At 41.8% G+C, this 20,807-nt stretch overlaps 1 protein-coding gene across 3 annotated transcripts in view; it reads right to left on the reverse strand.

Annotated features, from left to right (window-relative positions):
- Positions 1-230: 230 nt before the first annotated feature.
- SEPHS1 (selenophosphate synthetase 1) overlaps positions 231-20,807 on the reverse strand; it is a 53,190-nt gene continuing 32,613 nt past the window's right edge. For all 3 annotated transcript variants that reach the window (XM_075599510.1, XM_075599509.1, XM_075599511.1), the window contains exons 6-9: positions 16,497-16,587; positions 14,326-14,425; positions 2,487-2,699; positions 231-1,822 (exon numbers count right to left, since the gene is read on the reverse strand). In XM_075599510.1, the coding sequence (XP_075455625.1) occupies positions 1,608-1,822; positions 2,487-2,699; positions 14,326-14,425; positions 16,497-16,587 (619 nt within the window). In that variant the 3' untranslated portion in view covers positions 231-1,607. The remainder of the gene's footprint in view (positions 1,823-2,486; positions 2,700-14,325; positions 14,426-16,496; positions 16,588-20,807) is intronic.

Raw genomic sequence — 20,807 nt, forward strand, 5'->3', positions numbered from 1 at the left:
ATTAAGCACTCTCTACAATAGGCTTTAACTATGCTGCAGATTCATTTAATTTAAGCCATCTTTGTTTAAGGGGTTTATGGGAATTAACCATTTTAAAACACTATATTGCAGCCAAGTTAAGAGAGACATTTATTCTTCATTGCGCTAGGAAACCTTTCTCCCCCTCCCCACCATATATTGTCGGTATTCTACAACTTACTGCCAGACACAAGAAATGAAACAGCGCCCACTTGTACAAGAGCAATAAAAAAAATTAAATATTTATTTGAATAACAAGTTTGGAGTTTAAGTTGCAATGTTGGCAAAAATGTAAATTTTCTTTTTTTATTAGATCACAAACTCATGCACCAAAATAGGAAAAGGAGGAGAGAGCTACCGACTACTTAGCTGCGGATTTATAAAGAAAAACAAAAAAACAAATATAAAGGCATGTAATCACTATACAAAATATAAAAATGTATGAAACACTATCAACCACAGAACAGAAAGGTTATTGATTATACTTAAAAAGTGTTTTTGTAATTACGTGTGCGTACATTTAGAATGATTTTGCAATTAGGTTGTCCTGTAACAAGGGGGGCTCAACTCTAGTCCTCAAGCACCCCCCCAACAGGACAGGCTTTCAGGATATCCCTGCTTCAGCACAGGTGGCTCAATCAGTCCCTGCTTCAGCACAGGTTGCTCAATCAGCGTCTAAGTCATTGACAGAGCCGCCGATTCAGCCATCTGTGCTGAATCTGGGATATGCTGAAAACCTGACTTGTTTGGTGGGGGGCTTGGAGACTGGGGTGGAGCACCCCTGCTGAACCATGTTCCAGAGGAGATTGTGGAGTCCTACCAATAGGAAAACAAATTGTCAATACGGTAAATATTGTCTGAGCTAGAGAGAAAAAACAAAACAAAACAAAAAAAAAAGCTTCTTAAACAGAAGTGCTTTTCATGCAAAGTTAGCACTCCCAAAACCCTTCATTGCCGAGTTGATGGCATGTCCAGCATTGACAGGGTTAAGAGTGCATTACTCAGCAATGTGAAGAGTAGTGCAGGCTTCAAGAGCCCAAGACTAAACTAAACAAATCAAAGACTTAAAAGGAATCATGCACCCTCCAGACGGAACCCACAGCCGATTTATTGCCTTAATAAAACGTCCAAAAAGGCATCCAACATGGTCAGACGAATAATGATAAATACACATATATAAATGAAGACACTAACTGCTTATTTGACACTACTACTGGCAATGTCTGTGCTGAGTGAAAGCACCTTTAAAAAAGAGCCTACGCGGCAAAGAGATAAGTGTCTATAGATTCAAAATGAATCAACTGTATCGGATAACAATATCATTCTTCAACTTAGACGCGGCCTCGAGATTTGGTGCATCTTCAGTTAATGTAACAGGAGAAGAAAAAAAAAGGCAATGGATTTTTTTTTACTTATTAAATCGTACCCACTCGTAAAACGGACCCAAGGTCACGGAGGGGCAGACACAATGATATATATTTATATATATATATAATATTTTTTTTCTTTTACAATTATTTAAATTGTATGATGGTAAGGAATAGGGTCTATTTAAAAACAAAAACAAAAAAAAGCTAGGTAAGCCTAGATTAAGAGGTGGCACCGGGCGTGGGGTTTACATTTTGGGTGGCCACTTGAGGGGCCACCTCAATGATTCGTGGCTTGTCTATGATTCTGGCGGTGCGGTTGCCCTTTTCTACGATGCCGATGATCCATGCTTGATGCCCCTCGCCGTACTTGGGAGATTTGATCTCGGCACAGAAACGCGCGGCCTGCTCTCGCGGCAAACAGATGAGAAGTCCTCCTGTTAGGGGAGAGGAAGGAGAGATCATTCATACATACACACACACTACTGGGTATGCCCCCATTTACACACCCTAATAAAGCAGCAAGATCAGTTCCGATTAACTTGGATCACGTGAAGTGCGTGTATGTATAGTACACACACACACACACACACACACACACACACACACACACACACACACACACACACACACACACACACACACACACACACACACACACACACACACACACACACACACACACACACACACACACACACACACACACCCCTCTCAAAAACGTCTCCATCTACATTACGTTTGTATTTAAAATTACAAATTAAGTAAATAATATTTGTGGACTTGTTCTAGGATTGTCACCATTGGAGATATTCCCCAGAGTCACTTTCTAACTTCACCCTCATGTAGGAACTGGTGCCATTTTTTAAAATTACTTTTTCTCCCTTAAATATATATTTGGATATTTGATCACAGTGCTGCTGTTCAGGGTTTACGCATTCAGACCTTTATCTTAACTGCACAAAAAAAAATACTCATTTTGAATCAATTATATAAAAATACTCATTTTGAATCAATTATACTGGAGCAGTTGCATAACAAAGCGTCTTTTAGGAACAGTGACATTTCCTCTTCCTTTCTGCAGGATGCAGTGTTCCTCACCTGACGTCTCAGGACAGGATCCGTGCATGAGACCAAACATATTCCCACACGCCTTGCTGACAGCCGCCATCTTGGCCAATACCGGCAGGTTATGGATGACGAAAGAAACCTCGTTCCGTTGCTGTTTGGCCAAGTTCTGCGCGTGCCCTAGAATTCCAAAGCCTGTTATATCTGTGGCAGCGTGTGCATTAAATGTGTGCATGAGGCCAGCAGCTGGAAGGAGAGAAAGAAGACTAGCGTTAAAAGGAGCAGTTCCTCCTGCATGTGTATTTCTAACGTTTTAAAGATGTATTCACAATAGTGTGTGTGTGTTCACACCTCTTTCCCTGGCGCCAATTAAGTAACAAAAAAAAAAATATATTTTATTCCTCAAAATGATCCCAAAACCTAAATAAATATGGCTGCTAAGACACACTCACTTATTGACATTAATAGGCCTTACAAAACCTTATCTGAGAAGATTAAGATAAAGAAAAGTTACAATAAAATAAAGAACTGCTAGATAACAAATACAAATAAGATTTGTAATGTGTGTTAAAGGGCATTGCATGGAGCTCACTTTCAAAACCGGTCACATTGGGCTGGAAGAACTGCACCTTTAAGCACTGGAAACCACAAATACACGGACTTTGATCATCTTTTTTGAATAAACAATCCTCTGATTTAAAAAAAAAATCAGAAACAGGAGGTTGAGCATTATTACTCTACGGGCAGGATAATTAATCAAGTACGGAGAGGGGTGGAGGTATCTTCTCTAGGAATCTTGAAGCAATATTTAATATTTACCTGAAATCTGCAAACATTTACAATGTTATTAACATTTGCTTTAGTTTGGTGCTGTTAATTCAGTTGCTAGGCCCAACAGCAAATCTGGCACAACATGGTTTTGACAATGGGTGTATCGTGCTTATTTTAGCCGCACCAGGCTTCAGCTCCTCTTATCAACAGTGAGCGCCCTTCTCCTGCAGTTCTGGCTGCACTTTTCTCCTCTTGTTATTTTAGGGTGCCCAGAACCCTGAAACAATAAGCCTGGGGATCTCCTAACCAACCTGCTCCTGGCATTGGTTAAGCTAGTTATATAGATTATAGAAGATAAGAAAGCAGTGTTTGGAAGATGTTCCGGGCACTTGTCCGCTCCGGTATTCGGGCAAAGTACTCCCACGTCGCGTCCAATGGGACGGTTTCAGAGTCTGCCTCCTGGTGGGCATCAGGCGGGGTGCTCTGATCAGTCTCCCCCATCATGGATTCCCTTCACCTCCCTTATTCAGTGCCCTTCATTGTGTTTCCGTACACTGTAACCCGGTTTCTGTTATTTATTTGTGTACACACGTAATCTTCTCATTAGGTAAAACCAAGGAGTTTGCCGATCAATCATCAACCGATGTAAATAAGACTAAATTGTGCAGAAATTACAATTCAAGTTAACACCTGCAAGAATATATTCACTTTTTCCTTTGTTTCTTTTTAAAACGTATGCTACCACAATATATTTTCCTTGAACCTCTTGCGTAGTACACAGTGCTGGCGATTGAAAACATTTTTTTGTACTTGCTGAATAAAAGCTCAAGCCTTTGAATGCCAAAAAAACAGCAACACCTTAGTGCCACCAGCCTTCTGGGACTCAACCACGTGACTGCTTTGTGGAGCGATCACGTGGCCGTGGGCAGGCCACCCAGGACATGAACGGAAGGTGGAGCGTTGAACATGGTCTCCCCCTAGAAAACAAGCATTTCTAGCATGACGTTGCCTGTACGTTATAAGGCCCCTTCAAAAGTACCAGCCCTTGGGATGTGCAGGGTACTCCTTGGGGGGCACTAAAAGGATTAAAGCAGCAGTCCAAGTTATGATCTCTTCTTACCCTTTCCAACAGCAATTTTTTTTTTTTTAAATCTGGTATAAACATTTGGAATAGGAAGTGTCTGGAAGGTTAAAAATGACGTGCTTCACAGAACAAAGTGCAGTCTAAAGGCTACCGTGGTAACCTCAGAAGCTAGAGATTAAGAAAATCGTGATTTTTAACACTAAAAAACAGCAGAACATGCTCAGGGGGCAAGATGCCAGTATTATATTAGTTAAACGCACATAGGTTTCTGGTGGGATTGTGTCTTTAAAATCGATTGAATCATACATAGCCTGTGTGCCCTTTGCTTGGTGCACTGATAAGATAAAGAGACCATTTAAAACGATTATGGTGCCATACAATTAGACCCAAGGTAAAGTGTCATGCAGAAAGTAATACAGTACCAAGGACTTACAACAGCACCAATTCCCCACAAGCGACGTGCTTTTTGTCCCCCCTTCACAGTCATCAGACAAAGTACAAACCATAAAATGTGTTTAGCACAGTGGGAAATAAAACATGTATACAGAATACTTAAATGTAAATAATATCCCAAATCCCAACATACCAAAATCCCACAGTTGGCAGTTGTGTTAGACTAACTAGATGTACTCAGTTTATGCAAAACCTTTTGTACAATAAATAATGGTTTCATAATAAAACAAATTAGAAAAACAAAAACAAAAAAATGTATTCCATGCTTTCTACAGTAATTATTTGCTTAACTTTTTTTTTGGCCATACTCTAGAAAAGGGTTGCTCAACTCCAGTCCTGAAGCCACCCTCCCATCCCCCCTCCAACAAGTCAGGTTTTCCAGATATCCCAGCTTCAGCACAGGTGGAGGGGGGCTCAAGGGCTGGAGTTGAACAGCACTGTTCTAGAAAACCTGCCTGGAAACGTGTACGCGTTCGCCAGTTGTTAACATGACTGTTTTCTTCCACGGAAGACTACACCTCCTTGGACAAAGTTTAGAAACGGCACCTGCATCTTTAAATGCTTATTTTAATAAGCCAAAATGTCCTCCTTCCCAACTGGAAATCTCCAGGGTTAGGTGGATTTTCCCATAAACTTCTAGAAATGTAGAAGACCTCTTGATCTCCACTCCTTGCCAGAGTCAACAAAGGAAGCGTTAATGGTGGCGATTCCCAAACAAAGAAAGGATTTTACCATTTCAGATTCATACCATTCTATTTCTTTATTTACGATTGGCATTACAATTGTGGCATGTCACCTAAATCAAGTCATTCTAATTATTATGTACCATGATCAGACTTATATACCCAATAGATATTCCACTACCAATTTACAGAGACTGTTTACCAATATTCAACTTCAGTATGATAATAAAGAGGCGAGAGTTAGAACATCGTTAGATGCTGCTAAAGCATTAGATTCTGTTCAATGTTTTTAAGGGCAGCAATGTTCTTGTTTAATTTTGGTCCTTAAATTATTAAGTGCGTATAGATTCTACATTCTCACCCATTGGCTCGGGTCAGAACAAACCTTTTGATATTAGAAAGCTTCTCTCTGGGTAGCAAAAATGTGACAACAACATTTAAAACCAATACACAAATAAAAGCGCTGTGACCTAACTAAACAACAAATGTGATAATGTGCTGTATAAATACTTGTGAGTTTACGATAATTGCTGCTGAAATCTCCCAAGGAACCCTACCATTTTGGACTTTGCTGGGTTAAGTCACATTGCTGGGACATTGCTTTTGGACAGCCAAGTGACATTTGGACTGATAAGTGGTATTTCTTTATCAAAGCGCCAGGGATAAAGTAATTTTGTATTCATGCATTCCCTCTGTGTAGAGTTACTGGTCAGGGGTGTGAGCTCACTGCTTTATTTGCAGTGGTCTGCATCTGAGGAAGGGATGTTTGACAGGCGAAATGCTGTGCACCATGTGATACACAAATAGACCATTGCACTTTGTGTGCGTCTACCCTCTTTATATGTATACATGTCCTTCATTTGCAGGGGCTATAGAACAATTGACTAAATTAATAAGAACCAATCCTAATAATTATGGATCTAAAATTGGCGATGAAAAATATATATGTGTATATATGCAGAAGATATGCTTCCTTATCTGGCAGATTTGAATGCTTCATCTACTGTAACTGAATTCTCTGGCCTAAAAATAATTGTAAAAAACTTATTTCATTTAGATTCACACACTAGATGAAACGTTATTGATCTTCCATTGGTATGGGTAAACAGATTGAAATATTTGGGTATTTCTAGATCTACAGATCCGGGTGAAGTACTTACCTCAAATCTTCAGTCCATACTGTACTATTTTAAACAAAAAAATTACAGCTTCGTCACTGTCACTAGCCATCGTTTGTAAAGTCAACCTGATCAAAATCATCTTCCTTCCATAGCTACTCCAAGTCTTTCAAAAGACATTTAACATTTAAAATTATTTAGGAAACAAACTATTATGGGAACCAGAAACCCAAAGTTACTTAACTTACAGAATGATACAGATTCTATGGGTTCGGCCATACACAATTTGTATTTGTACTACTAAGTCCCAATTGCAATATGCATATTGATGGCTACGGAAGAACGCCCAAAACTCCTACTGCTCCTTTAACTTGCTGTCAGACTTAAAAGTAAAGACCCACATAGGGTCAGAGTGAACTCTGTTTAAATTATTTAAAGCTCTAAGGTTGGGATTCACCAAGTCACAATGCCGGGTTATTGTACCCGATCCACCTTTAACTGCCATTGATGAAGTAAAATGGTGCATGATCTACAGCATGAGACTTAAATGGCAGTAAACGCCAGATTGGATTGCGTTGCATCGTGATTTATTAAATTCCAGGATTTAGACCCCAACATCTTGAATTATTAATGGTCAGGAAAGCGGTGTATATTTTTAGTCTTGATTCACTTGTAAGAAATTTTGCAGGTGTTCATTCAACCTGCTACTGTAAAAGTACATTTAAGTTCTAGCTTGTACTTTTTATAAGGGGATGTGCACGCTTAAAATCATGAGTATCAGCTGAAAAATTTACCAACACCTCATTTAGCTAGTTTACCATGGTCCTAAGCTTGAATATATATGATCCAATATGGTAAATTGTAGGTTGCACAGAGAGGTATTGAGAAGGCCTCATCTAGAGTACTGTATTCAGTACTTGAGACCAGATCTCCAGAAGGACATACTTAAATTGGAGATCATGCAAAGAAGGGAAAATAAAAAATGGTGCATGATCTACAGCAGGGGTGCTTAACTCCAGTCCCCAAGCCCCCCCCCCCCCACAGGTCAGGTTTTCAGGATATCCCTGCTTAAGCACAGATGGCTCAATCAGTCCCTGCTTCAGCACAGGTGGCTCAGCCTTTGACTAAGCCACCTGTGCTGAAGCAGGGGTATCCCTGAAAACCTGAACTGTTTGGGGGGGATGGGGGGTTGAGGACTGGAGTTGAGCACCACTGATATACAGGATGAGACTCATCAGTAAAGACTAAAGGGCCTTAATATGTACAGCTTGGATATTAGAATGAAGAGGGGGTATGAGGCAAACGTTCAAATACATAAAGGGTTTAAAACAAAACTACAGGCTCATTGGAAATGTGAGGAAGTATTTCTTCACGGAGATGAGTCTATCCTAAATATATGTAGCCATGTATCCCTCTTGGCAACTAATCTGCCCTGCCTAACACACAAGCCCTAGTATCAGTGCAGGCAGTGTTAGGGTTAATCTGGGTTCCACTGCAGTAAACAACTCCCTTGAGTGGCAGGGGGGAGAGGGGGTTGGCCTAAGGCCTGTGTACTGCCCTATCAGGGGCTCAGACCTAGGACCCTCCCCATGGGTACAAAAGGGCCTGCAGATCCAAATTTAGTAGTTGTTGGTGGAGCCAGGGTTCTGGTCAGCGTCCTTCCCCTCCCCTCCTGCAAGGGAGTGGAATACTACCCCTTAGTCCACCAGGGAGTAGAGGAGCAGAGGATAGACCTTTGGGGCATCAAGCCGTGGGGGTTGAGTCCAGGGACCCTATGAAGAAAGTGCCTGTTGTATGCTGTATACGGATGTACAAGAATAAAGACCAGTTGCTGATTTTATACTCCTGCCTGTGACTGCAGTTTATCAGGGGGAGTGCAAGATGGTTTTCCTGCAGGAACTGCACCCAGCTCTGCTGGGGCCTGCTGGGAATGGAGGTGCTGCACCCAGAAAGAGCGGAGAATATCCTGAAAGCCTGTTCCGACTTCCCCACTACCATCGGCGGACACTCAGCAATCCTGCAAGCCTCACGGGTACAACACAGCGAGAGTACAGGTAACAGTGAAATCTCCCAGAGGGTGGGGGACACCTGTTACATACATACAAAAAAACCCCCAAAGGATTCAATGGGGTTTGAGTTTTTACAGGAGATTAAAAAAAAAAATTATATTATATTAATTATATTAACACACACACACACACACACACACACACACACACACACACACACACACACACACACACACACACACACACACACACACACACACACACACACACACACACACACACACACACACACACACACACACACACACACACACACACACACACACACACACACTGCGAATATTACAGACATTTTTAGGAATGGAGTTATTTTTTAAGCTGCAATAGGTCTCAAGTAGATAGGAGTGTTTTAAAAGCCCATGCATGTGAAGCCCTGCTTCCTAGCGAACACAGGCCACTACCATATGCTGTATTACCTGTAGGCTCACAGGGTCTGAGCCTCTGCCACGGAGAGCCTGGGGTACACACAATATCTAGAACTTGGTGCAGCGCCTCCACCTGCGACAGCTTCCGCCCGAGGGGAAGTGGGTCTTCGCAGGACTTATATACAACACACACACACACAGCAATATCCCTTAACCAATTAACTTTACTTGCATGTACCATATGGATTATACCAAAAGGTGTCCCTCCCTAGAGGAGACACTATACTCGGCGTCTCGTTGAACGCTCGCCCTCCCTTCAGCGGGTGATCCCACCCCGTGTCCAGTTCCCATTGGGAATAGTTCTCCCTCCCTCAAGTGAGTCAATGAATGTGTGTGACTGCGCAGCCACTGTGTCCCGAATGAAGGATGGTACCGTTGGTGCACTTTAGAATTACCTGCCGGGCACTCCAGTACCCAGTGTGGCTACAATCTTCACAAAGGATCAGCGAGGTGTAGATGACGTCACCCTTAGGTGTCTAGGGCGATCCCACCCAGACACGCTGCGGCTCGATAGCGTCAACTTAGAACTGTCCCAGCGGTAATAATGTGGCAATAAGGGAACCGGAACCGAACTATGGCCAGTCCCTAGCTCTGTTTGTCTCTACGGGGACTCAGGGCCTAACTGGGCCTGGGGCATGCGGCCTACATAGGGGGGCGGTCTGCCTCCCCACACCGAAGCTCCTTCGCCTCTCCTCTCCAACCAACTCTGACCTCTCGTGCGCGCAAACACTTCCTTTTCCTCCTGGTCTTGCACCTCATTGGCCCAGGCGCATCACGGGGACCCGCGGGGGCTGCTGGGACTCGTCGTGCTCTACCTCCTTCGCGGGCTCTCACCCTCGCTCTGCGCATGCGCAACCTCTGCTAGGCTAAGTCTGTGCTGGCGCCAACCACAACATGGCGGCTCCCTTGCGCAGAACCTCCGTTATTGGAGTGTTCCCTAACTGCAACATTCCAACCCATAACAACAAAAGGGTGGAAAAAGGGGATCCCGGCTACACATGCAAATACATACAGTAATAAGTTTAGCAAATACTACAGAAGAGCATGATTTTTTTTTTTTTTGGAACGGCTACTAGAACTTCACAGAATATCTTTTTTTAATATATCCCATTTTTCCTCTGACAGCTGCTCATGCACGATGGTTTAGCTCAATGTATACATAGATACACAGTAGAGGAGGTTGAAAAAGACATGTCCATTCAACCTATGTTAAATTTAGACAACAGATATTTATCCTATATTTGTATTTACAGTATTTTCATCCACAGGAAGGCAAACAAAAAACCCCAGTGATACCTTATCCAATGAAATCTCATAAGGGGAAAACAAACTCCTTCCTGACTCCAAATATTAAAAATCAGATTTCTCCTTGGATCAATAGACTTCCCATGTTTACTTATTTAGTATATCCCTGTATACCTTTCCTTTCTAAAAAGATGGCCAAACTTTTTTTTTTTTAAAGATACCTATTGTATCTGCCATCACAGTCTCCATGGGTAGTGAGTACCACATTTGAACTGCCCTTACTATAAAGAACCATTTCCCTTGTTGCTGTGAAATCACCTTTCCTCCAACCTTAAGGGATGACCCCATGTCGTTTGTACTGCCCTTGGGATGAATAGTTCTTTTGAAAGCTCCCTGTATTGACCCAGAATATATTTGTATATGGTCATCATATCCCCTCTTAGATGCCTCTTTTCTAATGTAAACAGATCTAATTTAGCTAGCCTCTCTTCATAAATCAGATTTTCCAGCCCATGTATTAATTTGGTGTCTCTTCTCTGCACTTCTAGTTCCGTGTCTCTTTTTTTATGGAGTGGTGCCCAAAACTTTACTCCATATATAAAATGTGGTCTTACTAATGCTTTATACAGTGGCATAATTAGGTTTACTTCCCTTCCATCTATACCCGTTTAATGCAAGATCAGCTCTTATTTGTGTTTGCAGCTGCTGCCTGACATTGGGCACTAGTTCAAAACCTGCCGTCTACAAGCACTCCTAAATCCTTCTCCATCAAGGATTAACCTAATTTTGCCCCATTTAATTTGTAAGTCGTCTGCTTAATTCTTGTTTCCCAAACAAATAACCTTACATTTATCTGTATTAAACCTAATCTACCATTTACTTGACCAAGTTTGCAGTCTATTCAAATCCTTCTGGAGAGAAATTACACCCTGCTCTGATTTAACTAGCTTACACAATTTAGTGTCAACAGCAAGGATGGAGATTTTGCTCTCTATTAATGACCTTGAGGTTAGCATAAACAAGTTACAAAGCAGGGATCCAAGTACTGATCCTTGAGGCACTCCACTTGCAATTTAAGCCCAACCTGAAAAGGTTACATTTATGACAAATCTCTGTTGTCTAGCCTTCAACCAGTTTTCAATCTAGGTGCAAATATTTTACCAAGATACATGTTTCTATATTTTGTACACTAACCTCATGGGAAACCGTATCAAAAGACTTTGCAAAATCCAAGTAGACCACATCAACTGCATTACCCTGGTCTAAAATGCCTCCTCAAAATAAACTAATAAGGTTAGTTTGGCATGACCTATCCTTCATAAATACATGCAGATTATTAATAATTTTGTTATCCATTCCTGAATATTGTTCCATACTAAACCTTCAAGTAGATCCCCACAATTGATGTCAGGCTTACAGGTCTGTAATTCCCTGGTTGTGATCTAGTCGACTTTAAATATAGGTACCATTTACGCCAATATTGTAGTATTGAGCCTGTGGAAATGGAGGCCTGAATATTAAATGTAATGGTCTGGCTATTACTAAATGTCGCTCCTTAAGAATCCTTGGGTGTATGCCAACGAGGCCTGGTGCTTTACTTTAATCTCAACAAGGTCCCTATGCACTTCAGTTAACCAATTGCTCGTTAACATAGGAGGTTGAGGCAGAACAAACAATAGACAGCACTCAATAATAAACTACCGTAGATTAGATGGTGCAACGTGGAACCCTATTTCCTCCAAACTATTAAAAGACACAAAATGTTCCCAGAACTCATAAAAGACAAATTGAAAAAGGAGTAAGCCAAATAATTTAACGGAGAAAAAAAAGCACACACCAATGTGGATATGTGCTTTTTTTCTCCATGAAATTATTTGGCTTACTCCTTTTTCAATTGGTCTTCTATGCGTGCTGGGAGCATTGTTTTGTGTCTATAGGAGGTTATGGCTTCCTCCTGTTGCAATATTTTTGCAATTGACTGCTCCCTGGTAAATACTGAGGCAAATAATTTATTTCATACATTGGCCTTTTTCTCATCTCCAATAATGTGCCCGCTCATCTCACATCGAAAGGGTCTTATATTAGCATTTCTAATTTTTTTGTTATTAAAGGTGCTTGAATTTTTAGGGTTGATCTTACTTTCTATTGCAATCCTTTCTTCATTTTCAATTTTTCCTAATTTCATTGCCGTTTTGAACTTTTGTTACATTCCTTATAATTCTGATATGAAGCTTCCGTCCCTTCGGACTTTAAGAATCTAAACGCTTGCCTCTTCCTTTCCCTTTTATCCCCTACCTGTTCATTTAGTCACATTAGTTTAGACTGGTTTATTTTATATTTATTACCCAAGGATATAAATGTATTTATCTAACAAGGTTTTAAACGACTGCCCATCTATCTATATTTTTTTCCTGCAAAATTGTCAGCCCAATTAATTGTTTGTAGATTATTCCAGTAAAATCTAACTTTCTAAAATTAAAAGTCTTTGTTGAACCCATATAATGGGTTTTTTTTGATAATGAGACAAATGATCAAGGTTTCTCAAATTTTCCTCAACTTGTATTTTTGTTATTACTTTTACTGATATGACCAAATCCAGTATTGCCCCTCTCCTGGTTGGTTCCTCAATAGTTTGGGTCATGTAATGGTCTTTTAGCACCCAAAAAACCTGTTTCATTTAGTTGTAATGCTAATCTCATTGTTCCAGTCTATGTCCGGATAATTTAAAATCACCCATTACGAAAACATGACCTTGGTTTTACTGCCTTATCCATTTGCAAAAGTATTTTGACTTCCTCAGTCTCACAGATATTTGGTGGTTTATAGCATATCCCTACAAACATTTTCTTTGTGAATATAAATTGGTAGTGGAGGTAAAAGTACAGTCTACATTTTCATAAATCCCTTCAAAAAAATCTTTCCTTATAAAAGGATTTTAATCCGGTTTAACATATAAAATACACTTCTATTTGCTTGATCGCTCCGAAAAAGGGAATAACCCTGTAAGTTAACAGCCCAGTCATGAGTTTCATCCCACCATGTTTCAGTAATGCTTATGATATCATACCCTTGTAGCTATTCATTCAAGCACCCCCATTTTATCTGTCAGGCTTCTTGCATTAGCAAGCATGCATTTAAGGTTTTTTTTTCTCCAGTATGTGCTATCATATCTGCTCATGTCTTTCTACTTCAATTGGATTTAGTATTTGGAAGTTTACCATCATAATCTGTATTTAATATGGGTGTCTCTCTGATTGCCAAACATCTACACCCCCCCTTCCCCCAAGATCCCTAGCTATTTCCCCATTGAATCTATTCGGTTTAATCCATTAAACAAACACTTGATTGTCCCTCCTCTCTAGTTTAAAATCTCTTCCAACCTTTTTAACATCCTACTATAAAGATAGCACCTCTCAGTGCTCTAAAAACCACAAACCCTCCTTCCTATACTACTTTCTTAGCCATGCATTAACCTCCCTAAGCTCTAGCTGCCTCCGTGGAGTAGCGCACAGCACTGGTATCTAAAAATAATACCTTGGAGATCCTTGATTTAAGCTTGTGGCCAAGATCCCTGAAATAATTTGGAGGACTCTCCATCTTTCTCTAACTCTGTTATTGGTGCCAAGACTGCTGGGTCAGTCCCAGACCCTCCCAACCAAGCTGTGTACCTGATTCGCAATGTGCAAAAACCCAAAACCCCAAAGAGAACAAATTGTTCGGGTCATGCAGTCACGGCAACAGATTGCACTCTTCACCCTCCTAAAAATGGAGTCCCATACCACCACAACCTTTCCCAATTAGAGTATCCTGAGCCCCTTTGCGCTGGAGGAAATATTCCCCTGGCTACTAGAGGAATCGGTCTCAGCCAGACTTTCCATTCCTGCCCTGGCGCCCCCAATACCTTCACTCAATACGGCAAATCTATTGGGACCGGTCAGCTCAGAACTGGCCTGCCACTTCCCCTTCTGACTGTTAACTGTCTTCAGTCAAATACTGTAGTATATATTTTTTTGGCTGTTAGTACCTGTTCGGTTTAGTCGTGCCATGTTCATCATTGCCTCCTGGTATGCCAACTCCACATCTTCCTGGGTTACCACCAATTTGATTTTATTCCATTTTTCTGGCTGGTGTGGGACGAGATTGATATAAGGAAAGGGCACAGGGAAACAGAACAAAATGATAGAGCAGTCACGGGAAGGTGCCATGTATATTCTAGATCCCTACAGCAAATGCACACCAATATTTGATAGTTTAATGAGGCACCTTACCAATGGCATCTTTTAAGTTAAAACTGGAGCACATTACTACATCTCTCTAGTAAATACGAAAACGGATAAGCGCTGCACACCAAATAAAGCAAAAAAGGTTATGATACAATTACCGGTGCTCCCATCAATGAACGAAAGGCTGCATCCAATCCTAGGGTACAAGATATGAGATGGAAGACAGGGCACACGGATTTGAAAATAACAAAATGAATTTATTAAGCCAACACAACGTTTCGACCACGATGGTCTTTATCAAGTGCAAGTGGCTTAATGACCAAATCCCAAATGGCCGCTTATATAACACCCACAATACCCAAAATGCTCACTGTTCAATCAACCTCAATACAACACGTGTGTAGTGCTGTCTCCTCCTCATCTGACGTGAGGAAAGCCTCTCCTATCTCATTTACATAATGTCATCTAGAACATCCAATAATAATCCTATGTCCACAATGTCATGTGATCCGGATCCCCCAATGTCATCATCCATCTCGGGTGATGGAACGCATCCTCGTCCTCTCCTGGAACACATCCAATCGTGGCACGCAGCGCAAAGAGGATGTGTTCCAGGAGAGGACGAGGATGCGTTCCATCACCCGAGATGGATGATGACATTGGGGGATCCGGATCACATGACATTGTGGACATAGGATTATTATATTAGGGACCATTTGGGATTTGTTCATTAAGCAACTTGCACTTGATAAAGACCATCGTGGTCGAAACGTTGTGTTAGCTTAATCAATTCATTTTGTTATTTTCAAATCAGTGTGCCCTGTCTTCCATCTCATATCTACATCTCTCTAGTGCCATATTCTGTGTGTATGTGTACAAAGCTTTCGAAAAGTCAGATTTCGTCACAGCCTACAACAAATCTTAGAGACCGATTCTATATGGTCTGTGCCGAAGCAGCCAATCAGGTAGTTACATATATCGAATCAGCCCCTTAATCTTTGGTAGTGTTTTGGGCTGTAGCACTCCCCTCCAGCAAACCACAATCACGTGACCGCTCCTCAGAGTGGTCAAGTTATCCCTTAACTCAGGAACAGAAGAGGAGTCTACCTCTTCCCTTTCCCTGCAGTGCAGATTGCGTTCTGCCCTGAAGGCGTTTTTAAACAAAAGACAGAGAAGTCCAAAGCTACATCCAATGACAAAAACACAGTGAAATACCTATATATTCTCTTGAAAAAGGGTCATTTAGTTAAACCCTTTGGCCAAAGCATTATAAGCCTGCAAGCCGCATCAAGGCATGACCAAATTTGCAGGTCCTAACACTACCTGGTTAAAATTCTCATTTACCTCTATATTAGGAGGGAGAATGATCACATTATCTGTCCAAACCCAGCAACATGAAAAAGGCCTGCTAACTTGGAAAGTGGGGAGGGGCGAGCTTAAACCCTGGGGGGGGGGGGGGCCTAATCTCCAAACAGCTGAGACCAGCTGGAAAAAGTCAATAAACACAGAATCCCAGCAAGCACTTGAGCTTGTCTTGGGGAAGCCAAAACGCTTAAAATTCTAAAACACAGACTGCAAGGTAAAAAAACAAAAAATAAATAAAAAATAAAAAAACACTGATGCATGCAGTAGTTTAACAGGCAAACAAAAATCCAAGATTGATGTCATATGGATAGAACCCCATCACCAGTGGTAATACTCAAAAACAATGTTCCAGGATGTAACCTGTCAGGCACTTTTCATGTTGAAGAACAATGTATTGTAAGCTCCTCGGAGCAGGGACTCCTCTTACTTAATGTTACTTTTATGTCCGAAGCACTTATTCCCATAACCTGTTATTTATATTATTTGTTATTTATATGATATGTATTACTACTGTGAAGCGCTATGTACATTTATGGCGCTATATAAAGACATACAATACAATGTACAAGAAGAATCAGAAATGACCACTCTTTCGCAGTGTACTTACAATATCTAGCCACTGATGGACAGCTACTGCCACTTGGGTTCCCAAAGGCTTTGTCAACACAAGAACATCTCCGGGCACAGCATTGTCTGGCCTGCACAAACACAAAAGGCAGAGTATATGAAAGGTTCAACGTGTAACCTGGTAACAGTTTGAAATTCCTGCTTTACATAGTGACGTTTCCAAAGCAATTAAACGAATGATTCTGTTCCAATCGTATAACACGAAAATATACAATATGAACTCACAATATTAAATGCTTTTATTTCATTCTTTGGTCACACAAAACAAATATAAAACGTTGGTACAGAACCAGTGGCGGATTTCTCCATTAGGCCTGGGTCTAGGGCGTCAAGATTTGGGGGCGGTAAAAATGTCCGCCCCCATATACATTTGCAGCACTCTCGGGCCTATTAGACATAATGGGAACACCCTTTCATGTGTCAAACGCCTCCTTGCTGCCGCCCTTCATCTCCTTTGGAATCCCAGCATCAAATGACGCAGTGGATGCGCGAAAGTGACGGCACACGACGTCTCGTTGCCATGGCAATGGGACATCGCAACGTCAAATGCCGGTGCGTTACCATGGCAACATGACTGCATGCACTGTCATGTTGATTATGTCCACGGCATCATTGACGCTGGGATTCCAAAGGAGATAAGAGGGCGGCAGCGACACATGCAAGTGCCTAGGGGCGGCAGATTTCAAATCCCCTGCTGTACAGAAATCAACTTTGTGACCACCAAATGTACGTGAATGTCAAAATCTATACAATGTTATTTTGAAGATATAATCTGGACACACACACACACACGTTCTGAGCTTGCAGTGTTGTGTGTTTGTACATTTAAATTGGTAAATAAAAGTTTGGAGGGTTGTCACCCCCCTCCTCCGTGGTGTTACGCTCACCCAGCCCACTTTTCAATAGCAGGTCTTGTGATGCACGTTTGAATGACCATCTATAAAGCCTTCTTCCTCTATCAGAGAGGTCAAGAGAACGTGTACAGATAGTTTTGGACCTGTAAACATGGTATATACAGTGGCGTGGTTACAGGCATAAAAATGCTTTGGCCAAAGAATTTCACTAAATGACCCTTATGAGAAGACAGGCAAGTATTTAACTACATCATTGGTCATATTAGACGTAGCATTGGGGCTCTGTCTTTTGTTGCCATTGCCAACAATATGATGAAGTTCGCACTAATTCCTGCCTTCACTAAAACCCAAAGCATGTAACACGTGATGTGTTATTTCTAGAAAAACTGCAACCAAAAAAAAAAAAAAAGGAAACCTTCCATTCCTTCGTCCACAAACTTTTTTCTTTTGGCAGTTGTTAGATTCCTAAAATAGCGCCGAGTCTGCCCTCTCCTGGAAGGTCTCTGATATACAGTACTGGGTACAGACCTACGTATTTAGCTCCCTATAGTAGTTTGAGGAGTTTCCTGAAGGTAGGGAATACATTCCACAGATTTCTTCATTCTATAGTAAGGGCTAACACATTACTTGTCTTTAACAGGTTAAAGACATTCTTCAAACGAGAATCTCATTTTCTTTTACGCTTCTTTATTGCCAGTAACAAAAAAAACAAAACAAAAAAAAACACCTTATAGCAAAATGTTGAATAGATCTTGGAAAACAGTTTTAATGGCTTTGTAAGGTAATTATAGCTCCATTCACCTTACACTCTAATATAAGAGAAGATTGGATTTGGGAAAATCCTGCACAGTGTTTTTCTTTTTATATTTCCACATACGATTCTGCGCTCCCTAAAACACCTACATCACGATATTATCACACAGATCTGCACTATATGCTCTATCTGTTTAATGTATATGTACTCAGGATAATTTGCACTCTGGTGGTTTTTTTCCCTGGCATTTGTTTGCGGGATTTGGGATAGTCCGTTTCCAAGGAGCTACATTTGCCCATAACGGTTGTATTGTACATTGTTTATTTCTAACTGTTTCATTTCCGCATTTGTCTTTCATTGTATAACAAAGGGTGTTTCAAAGAAAAATCTACAGGCATTTTGGTTATAGGAAAGCATGCACTGCTGGATTATCTGGATTTTGTAGAAGAGACTTCTGCCACTACTAACGACCAAATACAATTCTCAGGTTGGACGGAGTGACAAGGCTGATGCAATTGAGACAGTAGAACAAGTCAAGAAGCCTGTCTTTTTAATATTTCTGAAGACTATCCACAAATTTTTGCAGGTAGGTCCATTCTGGGGCAGAGTTCTACTGCTACCCACAACTTCCACAGGTGGCAGATAGTGGAACGACCTTCAGTGAAGGCTGGCTATAAAAATAAGTGAATAAGTAATCCAGGATTAAATCAGCATCAGCACCATAAGGATGTGGTGGGAATTGCAGATGGTAATGCTTTCCCTCCTGAAAAGCCACATATTGTGATGGTTTTGTGACATGGAAAATACAGGTCACCACTATGCCTGCCCACCCCCTCAAACTATGGATTCACAAGTCCTCCATATACGAGCATGCAAAAGAGGTCAGGATCTCAATGGTTGCAAAAAGAAAGACAACGGTAGCAGCAGAAGGAGGCCTCCAATAGTCTTGGTCTCTTTGCCATTGGTTCAAGGTCCCACTCTGTCAAGAACAGTGTGGAAGTGTACACTAGCTGCTCTATGATAAAAGGGGGTCTTCCATGGAAACAACATATTGCCTTGAACTTGAGACGGTCTTGGGCTGCCAAGATAAAACTAGGCATCATATATAAGCTCAAGTTTTTTTCAGTACTCCATTGAAAGAGGAGACATTTTAGCGATCAAACAATTAGATGGGGTATGAAATCCCCCTATCATTTCTGAGACTCTTCCATCACTTGGCTCTCACAAGCATTACCTTCACCACTGAACTTCTAAACATAGTTTAGGGGTTATTGCATAGTGTACAACAGATTGCAACCTGATCTTAGAAGTCATTTTCTTATTGCTGATGAACCCCTGCAACATCATTACCAAACTCTTATGTGAAACCCAAACAGCTCAGTACCAAAAAACTAAACTCGCTTCGAAGAATACAACATTAGAGACTTGGTATAAGAGGTTCTTTAAAAACTTCATAGCAGCAAAACTTGCGTTAATTCCCCTTTCACCAGAAATAAATAAAACAGGAAAGCACCATGTCACAAGAGACCAGGACAATTACACCAGTGATTAGTATTCCCAACTTGCGCCGCTTTCCTCGGTAATATGGGCAGCACTGCCTTGCTCTCGGCTAGCTAGCAGTTTTAAATTCCCTGCCGTTGCTTCACTCCAAACGGCTCCCGGCAACGCTGCGCACACAGATGGCAGCTCCACTGGATGCTCCAGACCCATGCACCAGGTCTCCTCAGTTCCCTTCTGAGGACACCCTGTCAGCTCTTCCTTTACAGGGGCTCTGCCAGTCCCCTGTCAGCACACGGCCTTCACAAAGAATATCCACTCCAGAATGACTCTCTGAGGCTGGGGTGAAGGAGTATTTATACCCCTGTCCCAATTTGACACTTAGCTGGCTTTAGCTTAAGCCCGGCCTCCTGGTTGAGGGCTAGGACCACGCTACATGGGTAAGGTGATCAGACCAAGTGTTACTAAAGACCGCCAGGTCATCCAAGTACGCCTGAGCATACCCCTGCATCCCCTTCAGCAGGCGATTTACCAGGTGCTGGAGGGTAGCCGGTGCATTCTTCATCCGGAATGGCATGACCAAAAATTAGTACAGGTCACTCAGGGTGATGTAAGCAGACATTTCCCACGCCTCCTGGATCAATGAGATCTGCCAATACCCCTGGCTCAGATCCATGGTTGTCAGATACCTTGCACCGGCGAGCTCATCTAACAGCACATCCATCTGGGGCATGAGATAGGCATCCAACATGGTCTGGGCATTTAACTGCAGATAGTCCACGCAGAAATGGGTGGTTCTGCCCTTTTTGGGGACAAGGACTAGCGGCAAAGTCCAGGGACACTGTGACCTGGAGATCACCCCCATCTCCAGGCTCCTTATCTACACAGACATCCCGTACGCGGACTGATCACCGGTGTTGGCCAGATGATCAGTGAGGCGAGTCCGTCCAGGCTTGTCCATGAATAGACCCCTATACCTTCCTTACAACTCTCACGCCTGCTCCCATTGGGTAGCCGCGAGCTGGGCCCGATCTCCATGTCCTCCCTGCCTAGCCTCCCCTAGAAGATCGTGCAGAGCTCTGCTAGCCATGTCTCCCAATGGTGAGCAACACACCGCCAAAACCACTGGCCCACTCGCATGGTACTCCTTCAGCATGTTTATGTTGTAGCTCCAGTGCTTACCCAA

Source organism: Ascaphus truei, chromosome 5, assembly GCF_040206685.1.
Source record: "Ascaphus truei isolate aAscTru1 chromosome 5, aAscTru1.hap1, whole genome shotgun sequence".
NCBI classification, from domain to species: Eukaryota; Metazoa; Chordata; class Amphibia; order Anura; family Ascaphidae; genus Ascaphus; species Ascaphus truei.